At 36.4% G+C, this 17,815-nt stretch overlaps 1 protein-coding gene across 1 annotated transcript in view; it reads left to right on the top strand.

Annotated features, from left to right (window-relative positions):
* The window catches only part of LOC131910103 (low-density lipoprotein receptor-related protein 1B-like), an 83,729-nt gene that overhangs the window by 17,086 nt on the left and 48,828 nt on the right, over nt 1-17,815 (top strand). Inside the window, exon 4 of the mRNA XM_059262192.1 lies at nt 8,348-8,479. Within this exon, the coding sequence (XP_059118175.1) occupies nt 8,348-8,479 (132 nt within the window). The remainder of the gene's footprint in view (nt 1-8,347; nt 8,480-17,815) is intronic.

The following is a 17,815-nucleotide window of genomic DNA, read 5'->3' as shown; positions in this document are numbered from 1 at the left end:
ACTTGTTTGCAGATTATAGAAGGATATACAGCTAATATATGTATTATATAGATACATGAATTATAGAGAGATTACAGATCAAAGATATATTTTCTTATTGCTCTGTTTAGAATCTTTTCTTAAAATAACTTAAGACTGTCACAGAATCATACCTGTCCATCTTGTCAACATCACATCACCCAATTTCCAGACCTGCCCTTTTGAAAATACAATTCTACTGTCTGAACAAAATCTGCTTTAAAGGGGCTTAATTTTCTGTTAATAAAGACAGTATTATTTTTCAAGAAACATTTATTTTCAAAGACTAGGTGCTGGTATTTTGATCTTGAATTGTTAGAGGTGCAAATGTTTTGAAATGATATAAATATAGCATTGCCCTCAGAGAAACAGGTGAAACCACAGAAGTAAAATAATGGGGATACACTGAGGAGTTTCACTGTAGATGAAAAATCCATCATATTAAATAGATTTTTATGCATTCTTCTTATAGCAATGCCATCATCCCCTACTTTCCATGAAGAATCCTATATATGGGGGTGATAGTGGCAGGGATGATGAACATAAATGAACTGAACTATTTAGAAAGGTGTGGTATTATGATAGTTATGTCTCCTATTCTGTAATCAAATGCTAAGAATTGTTGCCTGATGTGACTATTTTTAAAGACTTTCAACGTTTACTCTTCTGCAAATGGGGACAATTTATATTTAAAAACTAAAATTTCCATTAAATCAATTATTAGAAACAAGGCTTAAAAAATTTCTCAGCACATTTCCTAACATGGGGTCTTAAAATAAGTTATTGTTTTGATTTTGAAAAGTTAGTCTTTTAGTCTTTTCAGTTCTTGTTTGTTTTGATTGTTGAGATGGCATCCAATTTTGTCCTGCAGGCAGCCTTGAGCTCTCCATGGTCCCTCTGCCTTGACTTCTCAGAGGCTGAGATTTCAGGTGTCAGACATCATGTTCAGGTGTTTGGGAATTCATTTTTGTAGATCATTTTTATGTCATTTATCCATTGTGTTTTACAAATAGATTGTTTCTCAAAAAGTAGTTGTAATAATGAATGCTTCCATTTGGCTCAATAAAATATTTCTCTAGAAAAACTTTTCTTGACAGTATTTATAAAGAAAAAAATCTTTATTCATCCACCATTGACAAATTGATTAGTTATATTGATTTTTAGAGCAACGTTAAATGAAGCAAAAGCAATGTCGCCTTTCTCCTGCAAAGATTTCTGCTCATGCTGATTTAAGAATGGTTCTAATGAAATTTATGGTTTTCATTGTGCTCAGAATTATAGCCAGATTTTGCTAGCAAATGAAGCAAACCAATAGAAACAATAATGGCATATAGTATATATTCATTAGTACCAATTAAGCAGAGTCCCATCTCTTAAAATGCTTTAAAACAATAATTGATATATGTCTCTGTAAAAACATTTATTGAGATAATATGTCAGTTTTGAAAATTCATCTTAAATGGATGACAAGGTTTTAACAATATCTTAATCATTAATCATATTCCTTTATAACTTAATATTTTCTATTTTTCTAATAGTTATATAAACCTTTTGAATAGTAATTATCAATATTACTATGATAAGGAATCAGAAACTGTGAGGTATGGATATTAATATTTTAATATTATATCTTTGTGTTTTAATATTATAGTTTTGGTTGGCATTATGTTCAACTTCTAAGTTCAAGTCAGAGAAGAGAAAAACAAAAGATATGTTAAAGCTTGCTGTAAGTAAACACAGATAAGAATTTATCAAATAGGTTTTCATATAGAAGTTGACAGATATTCTTTACAAAACACTTTTGTCTATTATGAGAAATAATAATCACAATTCAGTGTAGGTATTATGATATACCTACCTTAATTTCATTTAATTAATAAATAAATTAAAACATTTAATATGCAATTCATTATATATAGTAAAGATTTTAGAGAAATAGGAAAAAAGGAAAATAGTATCTCATTTTGCAAAAACAAAACATAAAGACAAAATATTAGATTCTAAGAACATTGCCAATATCATTGCTTCTTAAAGGTCAAAAACATCACTTATGCAATCTGGAGTACAGAGACATTTCATTATAATATATATATTAAATATATATATATATATATATATATATATATATATATATATATATATATATATATATACACACACATATGTGATTTCCAACAATTTCCCTATGGGTACTAGAGGTCCCCAAATTTTAAAAAAAAGGAAAATATTCACAAAGCCATGACTAGCATGGTAGAGGACAATCTCAAGTATTTGTAGGATACAATTGATTCTTCACTTTCATACTTACTCCTTCAAATGCTACATATATCAATCATACTTCTCTTTCCTCTTTCTCACACATCCATATTCGTGTGTGTGTATGTGCCTGTGTATGTGAATATGTGTACATGCAATATTCTACCCTACATAAGAACACTTAACATATATATTCTTTGCATTGTAAGTCTCTCTTTCTCTCTTGTATTACTGTGAACTAAAGTTAAAATCTCATACTTATTATCAAAATGCTCTTCAAATGAAATTTATCCCCAGCCTTTTTTTATTTTATATATTTATATACTATCAGTGGATGATTTATTTGATTTGAAACAGAATCTATTTTAAATGCTAAAAGTTGTTGACAAAAAATTGCTTGTCTTCTAAATGAAAATGGAAAAATGAAATGAACTGCAAGTAATTTAAGTAACATTACACTTTATAATGACTAAAAGTTTATTGGTGATTCTGACATAAACTTCACCTATGAAATGTTAATGCATTTCTAAGATGCATTTTACCTATTACATGTTTGCGGTTTCCCTGTTAAGAGAACTGTGTACAAATAAATAGAAAAGCTACTTGTGTTTTTAATAAATCATTGCTATAGTACATATATTGGTGGAATATCAAATGTGATTTTTTATATTTTATAAAAATTGAACACAGTATAAAATGTGACATAAGGTAGTGGAATTACCTGCTGAATGTGTTGATGGAATCAGGTGAGATTGAAGCAGTATGTGTATTCATTTGTTACGTTTGGCTGAGTATCTGCTTCAGGTTTAGAAGCTGGCATAAAATGAGAAAGGCCTTGAGTTAGATCCACAATAGTGTAAATAAAAAGTAAATAAATAAGATGCTTCCTTAATTTCTTTAGCATCAAGTGTAAAGATTGACATTTTCCTAAATAATATTAAAAACACAGATAATTTGTTGTTACATTGGCAATTATTCTGCACCAGTTATATTTATTAGTATGATGGCTCTTACTATAAAAAGGGATAGAAAAATCTTTCTCTCATGAAACAAGACCAACCCCTATATTTAGCATTCAACATGATTTTATTAGCTAAATAAATAGCATACATAGTTCATTTTGCATAAAAACATTTGCATGTGTTTTATTAGAATTTTCCAGAAAAAAATGGTTATATGTCCTCCAAGTGTTTTCTTTTCTTGATTAGAAATAAACTAGAATTATAGTTTTCATGAAATATGAAATTTTCTCTAACAGTAATGTTTCATTCACAGTAGTCCACTTTGGTCTTAAGTGATGTGTGAGTAATACTAGTTCTCCTGCCATGTTTTATACTTAGGTATTATTGACTATCTCTTCTCAGCTTCAGTCTTTGTATGCTTTAGGAGGTTTCACTCACTTTTCAGGTGTTTATTGTTGCTAATTCCAATCACATATCACATACATTTGTGAGTCAGCAGTGGGTCCATAGTGACTAAGCCTAACATAATCATGGGTGCCATCAGAATTTTAAGAAAAAAAAATATGAATGAACAAAAATACACAGATCCTATCACCTTGCCACATGTAGTTCAGAAATGCAATTCGTTAGCCCAGTTCATCCCTCTTTGTTTGGTAATAATTTTTTATTTGAATTCAGCCCCATCTTTTCTTTGCCTTCTGCTGTATGGAAACTTTCTTGCTACAGTAGCAACCTTCAACACACAAAGACTGTAGACTCAATCCCAGTACAATCTCAAGTAAATAAACAAATCCATAGTGTTGATCACCCAGAATACTCCAGGCTCAAAACAAGTACAATAACAAATAAATTCACAGACTACTGAGCCGACGCAAAACCCTGACTCAGTCTCCAATACAATCCCAAATAAAAAAATAAACTGATAGAGAGAGGCCGAGGCAGGCAGATCTCTGTAAAACAAACAATCCCGCCCCCCGCCCCCCCCCCCGCCCCTCAACACACACAAAAACACAACTTAGGGAAGTTTTAGGGCAGGCAACAAATAATTATATAAAGCAGTAAACGAGGAAAATGCTTCAAAGCTTAAATGTTGTGGGTTTTTTGGTTGTTTTTTGTTTTGTTTTGTTTTTGTTTTTGTTTTTAAGATTAATGGCTTTTTTTTTTTTTAAAACAAAACTTAGTATAATAGTAATAAAGAGCTGGAGGATGACCAGGAGGAATTGGTGGACCCCTTAGAGGAGTCCCAAGGGAAGTGTGTTATTGAGTCTGCGTGAGGGAAGGATGGGACCCATGTAAACTCATCAAGCCTGTCAGGTCCGTGTTTTAGAAAGACAACCAAATGTAGCTGATTAAGAGCTGACTACAGTAACTGCAGGCAACCGTGCAGAAGACGGAGGGAATCTGCTCTGAGTGTGTTACACAATCAGAGAGAGCTGTGTAAGCCTTAAAGATTGAACATAGCGCCAGGCGGTGGTGGCACACGTCATTAATCCCAGCACTCGGAAGGCAAAGGCAGGCGGATCTCTGTGAGTTCGAGGCCAGCCTGGTCTTCACAGCGAGTTCCAGGAAAGGCGCAAAACTGCAGAGAAACCCTATCTTGAAAAACCAAAAAAAAAAAAAAAAAAAAAAAAGAAAAGAAAAAGATTGAACATAGCACTCCTTGACTCCTTGGGGCAAGAACAATGTCGGCGTTTCAACCAGCTGCTCCATGTTTGGAGCAACCACGAGCTTAGTCAGTCGTTAAACTGCGTAAATGAGGAGAGATGACACAGGCATCTCTAATGCTCTTTGTTAGACTTCATGGGATTTAGAAAAAGAAACTCAACTGTCAGTGCTTGTAACACTCCACGGTGGTCGTCTCTTTCTCTCTCTTGGATACAATGAAACAGTATTGGGGGAAGCACAATCTCTGTATTGATAGTAGATTTTATAATAGTATTTGACAGAAAACCATTAATTATTTTCTATCAAGGGTTGACAAAACATTTCTAGATGAAGAAATGTTTGAAGGTTTTGTGGAACAGGAAGCCTCTGCCAAAATCGATGAATGTGTGTGTGTGTATATACATATATTTCGCTATATATATAATATATATATATATTATATATATGCTGACATGGATAATATGAATTAAGGTGCTCAGCTATGATACATTCAGACTTTACAAAAACCGTCAGTAGGCTGGACTTGATCCTGGGTTACCATCTGTTAACCCTCACCTTATGTCACAAAAGGAGTATTGTGAACCCAATTCCTCAACTGGGTCATTAGAATAGGTAGCTGGCTCAGATGTTTACTAAGAAGAAAACTTTTAAAAGACTTAGCAGTATTATTTCAAAGTGAAATGAGATTAAAATGAAAGGCAAGATTTCTTTGTGGATTTTCCAAGCTGTGAAGCAGAAAATATTGTGAATTATACATTATAGCCTTACCATTAATATAGACACTGGGCTATAAAATCAGTGTGAGTTTTTATTCTAAGTACATAGAATTTTAATATGTTTGATTTTTTTAAAGGGAGTTTATAATTGTAGCATGCTGAGACGAGTGAGAATTATTCTGGACTAAAAATTAAAAATAGAGTGAAATCAAGTAGCTCACACAGGACTGTTAAAGAACCTGCTTTTAATTGCTCCAAGAGGAGTCATTTTTCTGTTCAGTATAATTTTAAAAACCTATTATTCTTTCCTCACCTCACATTTGTTCGTATGTTTTTTTATCTCTTTTTCTTCATTCTTTTCCTTTTTTTTTCAAGTTGGGGAAATTTGAGTTTTCTCTTTCTCCGTGCGGCCACTGGGAGCCCTGGCTCTAGGTGCTAGGACCCTCTCTCATCTAGTGTCTTCTTTCTTTCAGGTCCTCCTCTCCTGCAGCACCACACTGCCTCCATCTTTCCCATATGCTCACTTGCATTTGTAACTCTAACAATCTCTTTGGAATACTAATTAATGCAAATTAAGTTGAATAGTGAGACAAGGTAGATTGCATAGGAATTTGGGTGACTGAGAGTCTGGCCATGAGGAGTCTCCGGGCTGGCAGCTTTATCTTTTTCTATTGGTTTCTTTTGTTATCAGGTTTTCTTAGCAGATGACTTGTTTCAGAAACTTTTATTTCCCTTTCTAAAAAAAAATATTTATTGTACTTCATGTGGGAAGTGTGATAAACTCCCAAATGCATATTGAGTATACAGCTAATTTCTCACACCTTGTCTATATTGATTATATAGTCTCACCTTTTTATTCTTTGTGATTTAAAATCTTATAGCACTAATGCTAACTACTTGGGGATGGGAAAAATAAATTTTTTTATACTCCTAGTTCACAGTTGAAACTGCTATCACAACAACAAAAGAACATAAACTCATTTGAATCAAATTTTATTTATAAGGAGTCTCAGAGGAAAGATATTACAAGCTGTGCATTTTCATCTCCATTTGATGAAACAAGGATGCTAGTAGATAAATGTGATGGAAAATGATGGGCAGAGCCCTAGGTGGGGGCATTCTGAGACTGGTCTGTTAGCATTCTTCCATGGAGATGAAGATACCCATTTCCTCTGGAGATTTGAAAGGCACCTCTCACAGGCCAGCCATAGGACTGGCTGTAGGGAAAGGTCAAAAAACGCTGACCCAGGTTTTATGACGTATCTCAGGAGAAGTGGACAGAGAAGGTCAGAGAGATCTTTCTGTGGCTTCCCTTTTTCAATGTGACATTGCATATAGCATTGGTGGTATGCCTTGAACTGTGTCAACCCAGAGTAATAAGTCCATCTGCTAGAAACGACATATTCATTAGTTGAAAGCTAAATTCCTACCAGTGAGGTCAGAAGGCATGACTCTTTCTGCCTTCAATTTAGTAACCTAGATCTAACAACTTTATTCTGTTATAATGTGGGAGGCCATCTCTGACTTTTCCCAGGATTCCTATGAGGAGAGAGGGATAAGAAAATATTAAGTAGAAAGATAGTGAAGAGGAGAAAGACAGAAACACAGGATAGCTTCGGGAGTACCTGGGTCAATACCCAATGGCCCCTTCTGTCTCTTCAAAAGGGCTTTTTATAACAATGCCAAAAGGTGGGGCAAAAGACCTCCCCCTTTCTAGATCAAAGCACACTTCACAGCCAAGTGTAGACCCTTCCAAACACCTGGTAACCAGCCCGTGGTCGAATCACTCCCTTGTGCAGCCCTTTTGGATAAAGCAAGCTCAGATTCTCAGACCCTGAGTAATTTGGGCCTCCACATTATAATGAATAATAAAATAGCAATAATAAAATAATAAATATTCTATTAAATAAATAGACAAGCTCTATTAAAATAAGAATGAAGATAATAGTTGTTGATCAATTGACATAAAAATCTTTGGGGTAGGAGAGATGGTTCAGCTTGTAAAGTCTCTTCTCACAGGATGTGATGGTCCAAATTTGATCTCTAGGACCCATATGGTAGAATGAGACAACCAATTTCTGCAAATTGTCCTCTGATTTCCACATTCATTCCATGGATTGTACACACACACACACACACACACACACACACACACACACACACACACAAAATAAGCATGAAATAAAAACCTAATCCCAAGTCATGATAGAGAGATTGGGAAGTAGTTCAGTGCTGGGTGCTCTGCCTAGCATGTGTTATATACCTAGGGAAAGTGGGAGAGAAGGAAGATGTCTACTACCGCAGTTCCCTGGTGCATTTGCAAGAGATCAGGCCAGAAGTCAGCATCTAAGGCAGGTTAGGAACATGGATACCTCCATCCAAAGTTCCAACGTCTATGACAGGATCTACCTGAGCTTTATTGCTATATGTTAGTATATATAACATATATCATTGCTATATTTTAGTATAGCAGTGATTCCTGATAATTTCCCTCCCCAGTTCTTCAATTGTCTTTGCTTCTGTAATAAGAGGGGGAATGAAGAAAGTTATCTTAGCTGTGAACTTTAGGGGATGGAAAGATTCCAGTGATGTGCACACTGTCTGCCATTCTCATAGTAACTCCGTGGGCTCAGGGAAGAAAACTTTACTTTGGATCACTAAGTGAACCGACCTCAGAAGGTCCCGACCTTCTCCCTATTCACTGCTGCTATTCCACTGTGTCGTTGGCAGCTCCCAATCCTTGTGCAGCCAATGGGGGTCAAGGCCCGTGCTCTCACCTGTGTCTCCTCCATCACAATAGGAGTGCAGCCTGCACCTGCCCCCACCTGATGAAGCTTTCCTCTGACAAGAAGACCTGCTATGGTGAGTTTCCCACAGTTCATAGCCACATCTGAATGGACGTATCTCCGATTCTGTGAGCATTCAGATTTTACTCAGAGTGAAGGGGAAGAGGTTTTGAATGTCTTAAAGAACACATTAGGTGTGGCTGATTAAGAATTCTATTAAGAATTCAGCTGCTGTTTCTGGGGAAACTGACAATCCTTTAAATTGTAGTATGTTACATTTGCTGTTTATTACCCTTTTCATTTTTTCTTGCTACTCTCTTATTTGATGCATTAGCAAAATTTATCTCTGTAAAACAGGGAGATGTATGAGTATAATGCACTTTGACGAAGAGATAACTTAGGTAACCTGTATAGCAGGAGGCACTCACCAGTTTTAGTTTCCTGTTCATTTAACAGGACATTGCCAACCTGAAGGGGGAAATGAAAACAAACAACAACAAAAAGACAACCATATAGCTTGGAGATATATATATATATATATATATATATATATATATTAAATTGTATTAATGAAAATAAATATTTTTCTTGGTAAAGTAGTTAATCCATAGAGCAGAAAATAGAATCATTTATCAGAAGTTAAATTATGAGACTCTTACTATTGCCTTTAATTCTTTGTAATTATTATAAGGCAAGACTAGACTCCTCTGACCCAGATTCATGTTTCTGTCAATTAATAATTTATAAAAGGACACAGAAGGCCATCAAGCAGTAATTAAGACAAGAGGTATTTGAGAAAACAAATATTTGGTATGGGGAGCTGCAAGTTCCACTGAATCAGAGGGCTATGCTGGGGACATTGGGGTGTTTTCTGTCATGGGCTCAGGTATGTTATTGGGAGGGGTGTGTCCCATCTTTTATTATAATGAAGTTATGTAACAAGTTCTATACCCATGGCAAGGTCACATGCATATTACAGACATGAAGAGGCATGGCATTCACTGTGCTCACTTTCTCTTAATATTGTCCTTAACAGGTCCAGCCCCACAGAGAAATGACAGACACCCATCAGCTAGTGGAGAGTGGAGGGAATAGAGCATGCTGGTGATTTTACAGATCCCTGCAGAGAATCCAGGAGTTGTATGCTAGGCAGTCTGTCTCACTATATGTGAAGAGTAGTACCATGGACCCTCTTGTTGGATTACTGACTTCCTCAAAACAACAACAACCCAACAATAAATATTAGAATAACTATAACCCCTATTTCACAAACAGTACAACAAGAGTACCTTACGACTTACCAATACTAGAACAAAAAATTTACAATAAACACTACCTGAGCCCTAATTTTAATAGAGATTACCTGAATTGACTTAAAAAAAATAATGCCTAATTTTGTTCAGTGACTTCTTTTTAGAAAAAAATACTCTTAATTACTTTAAAAATCATTTAATAAAAGGCTATATTATTTTAATTATACACCAATATGAAATATTGTTGTTGAGAAATACATCCAGCAAGTTCTAGTTTTGTTTGTTTGTTTGTTTATTGTTTATTGTTTTTTTTTCTGTTTGTGTTGTTTGTTGAGACAGGGTCTCACTATGTAGCCATGGCTGGCCTGGAACTCAGAGATCTGCCTGTACCTCCACACCTGGCTTTAGTAAGCAACGTTTTGTTATGCTGAGATAAAAACCGAGTACTAAGTATTTCTTAACATTTCAAACTAAATGCTATTACTTAATGATTTGCTAACTTGTTTTTACAAATATTTGTTTTGAGTACCTTCAGGATAGATGATCTATACATTGTTTCCATCAGATTTTATTATAATCCTCTTTTGTTAAAATTGAAGTCATCAAAAGTTGCTATTTTAGATTTTCTAGATTGTCTTAAACTCATCAACAATATAAGAAAAATGACCACTTTAATTTATTTTTCTAGAAATGAAAAAGTTTCTTCTTTATGCAAGACATTCTGAGATCCGAGGAGTGGACATTGACAATCCATATGTGAACTTCATCACGGCCTTCACTGTCCCAGATATTGATGATGTTGCTGTAATAAACTTTGATGCCACTGAGGAACGTTTGTACTGGACAGACATCAAAACACAAACCATAACACGGGCTTTCATTAATGGAACAGGCCTAGAAACAGTTATTTCAAGAGGTAAAAATTTGCACGACCCCAACAATGTTTGTTATTCCGTTTGTAATAAACAGTTTCTTTTACATTATTCCTGTACTGTTCAACTCAATTGAAAGCTGAAATTGGTTATTCAAAGAAGCAACAGTATACTCCATCTCTACAAATGTCAAATGCCACAGTTAAATCACACAGCACTTTGATAACTAGAAATTTAGTTCCATTCAAAGGGAAAATTCCTGAACAAATTAAAATTCTCAAATGTCCAAACACATTAAAAAGCTTTTTTTTGTGGCTGCCATGAAATGCTACTCACATGGAGACAGCATAGTGTACAGCAAGGACTGCTCCAGTCCTCTTAATTAAGTTTTGTATCCAAGCCTCTCTTTAAAAATATTACACTGGGAAATATTCCAGAAGCTTTCTCATAAGCTCTCAGGAGATTAACTTGAATTAACTGGAAAAAAAAATACTGGCAAGATGGCTCAGTGGGTAAAAATACTTACTCTACTACAGAGTCTACACCTGTAAGTTATCCCCTGACTTTTAAGTGCCTGCTGTGACATATATGGGCTCATGTGCATGTGCGTGAACATAAATACACATTGTGATAATAATAATAACAATAATAATAATAATAATAATTTTTAAACTATAAAATCCAGCTGGAATTAAACATATATGTGAATGCAGTGGTTGGACTCAGAATATTCAGCATTGAATTAGTGTACTATGTGCTTGTATGTTGGCTGTTTTCACTTCATGTCAGTCACTGGCTTGGTGAATGAGTCTTCACTGCACACTATTCACTGTGACTGAAAACCAGATCAAAGTTGCTTTCCCTGCGACTGTAGGCCCTCTGCACTTTGTATAGACATTTCAAGAGGACTGCAAGGTAGGGCAATCTTACTCCTATTGACTTGCTCAAGCACCTTTGCACTGAAGAGTACTGAAAATTTTAAATCAAACTGTATTTGAGAAGTGCTTAGTTTTCTTTTTCATTTTACTAAATATCTTTATTTGCAAAAGATTAGTAACATGTTTTTAATCTAATATTTTTAAATGAAAATAGATTCTTTTCTCATACAATACATCACAGCCAGTTTCCTCTCCCTTCTCCCTCAGATCCATCCTCCCTTTGTCTCATTTTCAGAAAAGAGAGAGATGGCTCAGAAGTTAAGAGTGTTTACGTTCTTAATTAGAGCAATATAGGATGCAGGTCTCAAACCACATCCTTTTGGGAGTTTCAGGCGTGCACAGGGGGATAGAAAACTAACAACTGAGGTGTGCCGTTATTTAGACCAATTGATCACATATTGATCCTGTGAAAACAACTCACTGAATATTAATTCAGTATTAATTTGTCAGAAGTGATCAAGTTTATTTCCAACTCAATTAAAGGGAAGTCTGAAGAACTAATGTGATGATTTCCTTTTTCTACAGAAATTGTTTCTTCCAGTGCTGGATGTAAAGGATGTAAAATGTATAACGGGCGTGAAGATGTCATTATATTCCCTGAAATGGTCCTCCTCTAGAGTTCAGAAAGGAGCTCAAGACCTTTATCCACAATGTGAATATATTTCTCCAAATGCTCTGAGACCTGTATACGGCTAAACATGATGTTTATAAATATTAAGGGACAGGCTTCAGTGGTAGAACTAAAATTCAGTCCTAATTTGTGGAGTGTATATGTCAGAAAAACACAAGAATTTTCCATTTAGCACACTTTAATTGCAACTGCCTGTCCAAATTGAGCAATAATATCATTTCATTAATAATACATTTACTCATTACGATATAAAATAAAAGTATTCTGGACAAGTATTTTCTGTAGGAGAAGAAATAGAGGGAGAGATACAGGATAGCCGTTGCGATACCCATATCCTCCAGAGAGGGCATAGCACAGGCAAGCCCAGGGAGCTGAAGAAATAGAACCTGACCACATAAAGTTCTTTACACATATACTGCTAAAAGCCATGATTTCTATGTTAATATACAGAATGGTACCTGTTTTAAAGAGGGCAGAGTAAGACATTTAGCTTTGCTTTTGGAGCGGTCTAATAGAGAGTCCTGGACTGTGCAGGTGAATACTTTGATAGCTCTTTGAAGATTATTTGGCTGCTTTGGTGGTTCTGATATGTGTTAGAGGCTTGAACTAGGTGGAGAAAGACAGACTTTGAAGAAACATGGGCAGATTGTGGAGCTATCGAAGGGAACAAATATAAAGGCAGACAAAGAGAGTTTAACTTGAAGGTACAGGTAGAAGCTCTGTCAAAGTTTCTCCCATTCTTCACACATTCAGTGGACTTGCCTTTCTTCCAGAGTGGTGTGCGTTTGGGTGAGAAATGTCCCCATATACTCATGTATTTGAACAGTAGGCCAGTAGTTGTTGTTGGTGTTTGGGAAAGTTTAGGTGTGGAGTCTTGCTGGAGAATGTATGTAGGGAAGGTCTTTGAGAGTTAAGGTGTAAGCCCCAAAGATGGGAGGAGAAAGACCACTCTCCCAAATCATCATGGCCAAATTAATTAAAGCAAGCAAAAGAAAGCTTTTTTTTTTTTTTTAATTTGCGTACATGGGTTGTCTTCCCAAAGGCAGGGTTGAAGAGTTCATCATTGGGCATGAGGAAGACAAGGCTTTTAGAGCTCAGGGGTAGGGGGTTTTTGAAATGAAGGATTTGGTTTGCAAACTAGACAGGGTTACAGGATCAGCATCTAACAAGGTGGCAATAACAAGGTAGACATTTCCACCCTTTGAAAGAAATGTGGGGTTGCAAGATGGTTTTGTATTTAAGGTTACAGGTGGGGCATAGCCCAATCTTTGAGAAACAAAGGTCTAATCATAAGCAGGAATGAGCCTAGTTTGTGTTTATCATAAGATGCCCTTTAATTCTAAGGTGGAGGCAGTGGTTCATCAGTAGCTTTGCTGCACTATCAATTCCCCATCTCTGCTTCATTCTTGCCTTTGTAAATGTGATCTCTCAGCTTTCTGAACTTGCTGCCATGCTTACAATTTGCTGCTATACCTCCCTACCATATGGACTCATACCTCTAGAACCATACAGCAAAATTATCTTCCATAACTACTTTCAGTCACGGCGTCTTGTCAGAGAAACAAAAAAATACAGACTGGTAGAAAGTTCCATTAGCAGCAAAGCCAGCAATGAACTTTTGAAAGTTTGGCTTTGGACCTCATCAGAGTATCACAAATTCCAACAGTAGACTGTATACTTTATTTGTCCATCAGTCCTTTTGTAGCCCTGTAGATGGCCTCTGCAGACCCTGCGCTTCCTCCACACATAGTTATGCTCTGTTCCTTTTCAATGGGTCTTTCCTTTTTTTTCTTTTAACTGAAAATAGATTCTTCTTGCATACAATACATCCCCACCACAATTTCTCCTCCCTCCACTCCTCCTAGATACACCAGCTCCTGTCTCCCCCAGATCTACTCCCCCTCCATTTCCTCTTCAGAAAAGTATAGGTCTCTAAGAGATGACAGCCAGACAGGACAAAACAAGAAATCATAAGCCCTTATACTGAGGCTGGACAAGGTAACCCAATAGGAGGAAAAGAGTCTCAAGAGCAGACAAAGGGGTCAGAGATACACCTGCTGTCACTGTTAGGAGTCTCACAAGAGCCCCAAGCTAACAGCCATAACATAAGCAGAGGACCTTGTACAGACCCATGCAGACCCCTGGCTTGCCTCTTCAGTCTCTGTGAGCCCAAGTAAACTCTGCATAGTTGACTAGGTGGGCCATGTTCTCCTGGTGTTCTCTATCCCCTGACTCCTATAGTCTTTCCTCCCCGTCTTCTGTGGTGTTCCCAGATCTCTGAGGTGAGCAACCCTTTGGAGTCCTCCAGTTTAGACTCTCTCTGCATAATATTTTGTGGTGGGCTCTGTACCCTCTTCCATCTGCTGCTGGCAGAAGCCTTTCTGACAACTACTTGACAAGGCACCAATCTATCAGTATAGCAGAATGTCATTAGTAATTTTTTCCAGTGGTGTTTGGTTTTATCCTAGGCCTCTAGGATATCCAGTCTCCAGTTTGATGGCCTTCCAGGCAGATTAGGGCATGGGCTACCTCTTGTGGAGTGGGCCTCACGTTAAGCCAAACATTGGTTGGCCACTCTCACATACTCTGCACTGCCACTGCCCCAGCACATGTTGCAGGCAAAATAGATTGTAGATGGTGGGGTTTGTGGCTGAGTTAGTGTCCAGGTTCTTCTTTCTGTAGCCCACAGAGTACCTTCTCATGCCAAGGAGACTAGAATGTAGGGTTGAAGGCTCCAAGCCCACACCAACTCAAACTCTCTACTTTCAATAAGCTGATTGGAAGTTGTCCTTGGCAATGAAGCCCTGCTGTCCATTTTCAGAAGGCAACCTTCCATCAGCTTGGGTTGTTAGGGACCTCATTTGGATCTCTTTGGCCAACAACTCAACTGAATGTATCCCAGTTCCACCACTGGAAGCCTTGCTTGGCCATCAAAGATGGCTAGTTCATACTCTATATTCTCAATTGCTAAGAGTCCTAGCTAAGGTTACTCTTATAGATTCCAGGAAGTTTTTATTGCACTACATTTCCACATCAGTCCCCAAGTACCCCGATTTCAGCTTTCTCTCCCCATGCTCTCTTCCTCCATCACTTCCCCACCTGATCCCTCTAGATACCCCATCTACCCACGGAATCTATTCTATTTCTCTTACCCAGTGAGACTTATGCTTCCTCCCTACAGTTCTCTTTACCTAATTTCTCTGGGTTAGTGGGTTGGAACTTGATCATCATTTACTTAACAGTTGATATCCACACATACATGAATGCATTCCATATTTGTCTTTTGGGGCCTAGGTTACTACTCTCAGGAATATTTTTTTCCTAGTTCCACTTTTTAAAATACAAATATCATTTTAAAAATAACAATCCATTGTATAAATGTACCACAATTTCTTTATCCATTGTTCAGTTGAGTGACATCCAGGATATTTCCAGGTTTTGGCTATTATGAATAAAGCTGCAATGAACATAGTTGAGCAAGCATTATTATGGTAGGGTGGAGTGTCCTTTGGGTATATGCCCAAGAGTGGTATAGCTGGTATTTGAGATAGATCAATTCCCAATTTTCTGAGAAAACAAAACATTGATTTTCATAGGCTGTATAAGTTTATACTCCCACCAGCAATAGAGGAGTATTCTCCTTGCTCCAAATCCTCACCAGCATGAGGTGTCACTCATATTTTTTATCTTAATTGTTCTGACAGGTGTAAGATGGAATCTCAGAGTAATTTTCATTTACACTGTACTGATGATTAAGGATATTAAACATTTTTAAGTTTTTTTTTTTCAGTCATTTCGGATTCGTCCATTGAGAATTCTCTATTTAGATCTATGCCCCATTTTTAAATTGGATTATTTGATTTTTGATAACTAGTTTATTGAGTTCTTTATATATTTTGGATATTAGACATCTATCAGATGTGAAGTGGGTAATACCTTTTCCCATTCTGTAGACTGCCATTTTGTTCTGTTGATGGTGTCCTTTGCCTTACAGAAACTTTTCATGAACTTTACATGAAATCCCATTTATTGATTTTTGATCTTAGTGCCTGCTATTGGTATTCTGTTCAGAAAGTTATCTCCTACACCAATGAGTTCCATGCTGTTTCCCACTCTGTCTTCTATCAAGTTCTGTGTATCTGGTTTTATGTTGAGGTCTTTAATTGACTTGTATTTGAGTTTTGTGCAGAATCTATTTGCACTCTTCTACATAATAACATCCAATTTGAATAGTATCATTTGTTGAAGATGCTTTCCTTTTTCCAGTGTGTAGCTGGAGTTTTCTCCAGTCCTGCTTGGCCCACAGTCCGGACAAATCTCTCTCACCCACCAGTCCCACAGCCACTCAGACCCAACCGAGTAAACACACAGAGACTTATATTGTTTACAAACTGTATGACCGTGGCAGGCTTCTTGCTATCTAGTTCTTCTATCTTAAATTAACCCATTTCTATTCATCTATAAGTTGCCACATGGCTTGTGGCTTACCAGTACCTTACATCTTGCTTTTCATGGCGGCAGCTGGCAGTGTCTCTCTGCCTCAGCCTTCCACTTCCCAGAATTCTCCTCTCTCCTTGTTCCACCTATACTTCCTGCCTGGCTACTGGCCAATCAGTGTTTTATTTATTAACCAATCAGAGCAACACATTTAACATACAGAACATCCCACAGCACCAGTATGTGTTTCTCGCTTATTATTTGAGTTTTGTGCAGAATCTATTTGCATTTTTCTATATACTGACATCCAGTTTGAATAGTACCATTTGTTAAAGATGTTTTCTTTTTTTCAGTGCGTATTTCTAGCTTCTTTATCAAAAATTAAGTGTTCATAGGTGTGTTAGTTTATGTTTGTGTCTTCAATTCCATTCCATTGATCAACATGTCTGTTTTGATGCCAGTACCATGCCATTTTTATTACTCTATCTCTGTAATACTACTTCAAATCAGGGCTGGTGATACCTCTATTATTTCTTTTATTGTTCAGCATTGTGTTAGCTATCCTGGGATTTTCTTTTTCAATATAAAGTAGAGATTTGTTTCTTCAAGATCTGTAAAGAATTGTGTTGGGATTGTGATAGGTATTTCATTGATTCTGTAGATTGCTTTTGGTAAGATGGCCATTTTTACTATGTTAATCCTACCTACCCATGAGCATGGGAGATCTCCCCATATTCTGATATCTTCTTCAATTTCTTTCTTCAAAGACATGAATTTTTTTATACAAGTTTTTCACTTGCTTGATTAGAGTTATCCCCAAGACATTTGATAATGTTTGAGGCTATTGTGGAGGGTGTTAGCTCCCTGATTTCTTCCTCAGCCCTTTTTTTATTTGTATATACGAAGGCTACTAATATTTTGACTTAATCTTATATCTATCCACTTTGCTAAAAATTTTTACCAGCTATAGGTTTTCCCTAGTAGAATTTTGAAAATGGCTTATGTATACATTCATGTCACCTACAGATAAACATACTTTGCCTTCTTTCTTTCCAGTTTGTTTCCCCTTGATCTCCTTCAGTTGTCTTATTGCTATAACTAGAACTTCAAGTACTAGTGAATAGATATGAAGAGAGTGGACAGCCTTGTCTTGTTCCTGATTTGAGTGAGATTGCTTTGAGTTTCTCTCTATTTAATTTGATGATGACTATAGGCTTGCTGTACATTGTCTTTATTATGTTAAGTATGTACCCGTGTTAGTAATCTCTCCAGAACTTTTAT

The sequence above is a fragment of the Peromyscus eremicus genome, chromosome 4 (genome assembly GCF_949786415.1).
Source record: "Peromyscus eremicus chromosome 4, PerEre_H2_v1, whole genome shotgun sequence".
Taxonomy (NCBI): domain Eukaryota; kingdom Metazoa; phylum Chordata; class Mammalia; order Rodentia; family Cricetidae; genus Peromyscus; species Peromyscus eremicus.
Note: the sequence above shows the minus strand (reverse complement) of the source record. Positions and strands in the feature narration are given on the sequence as shown.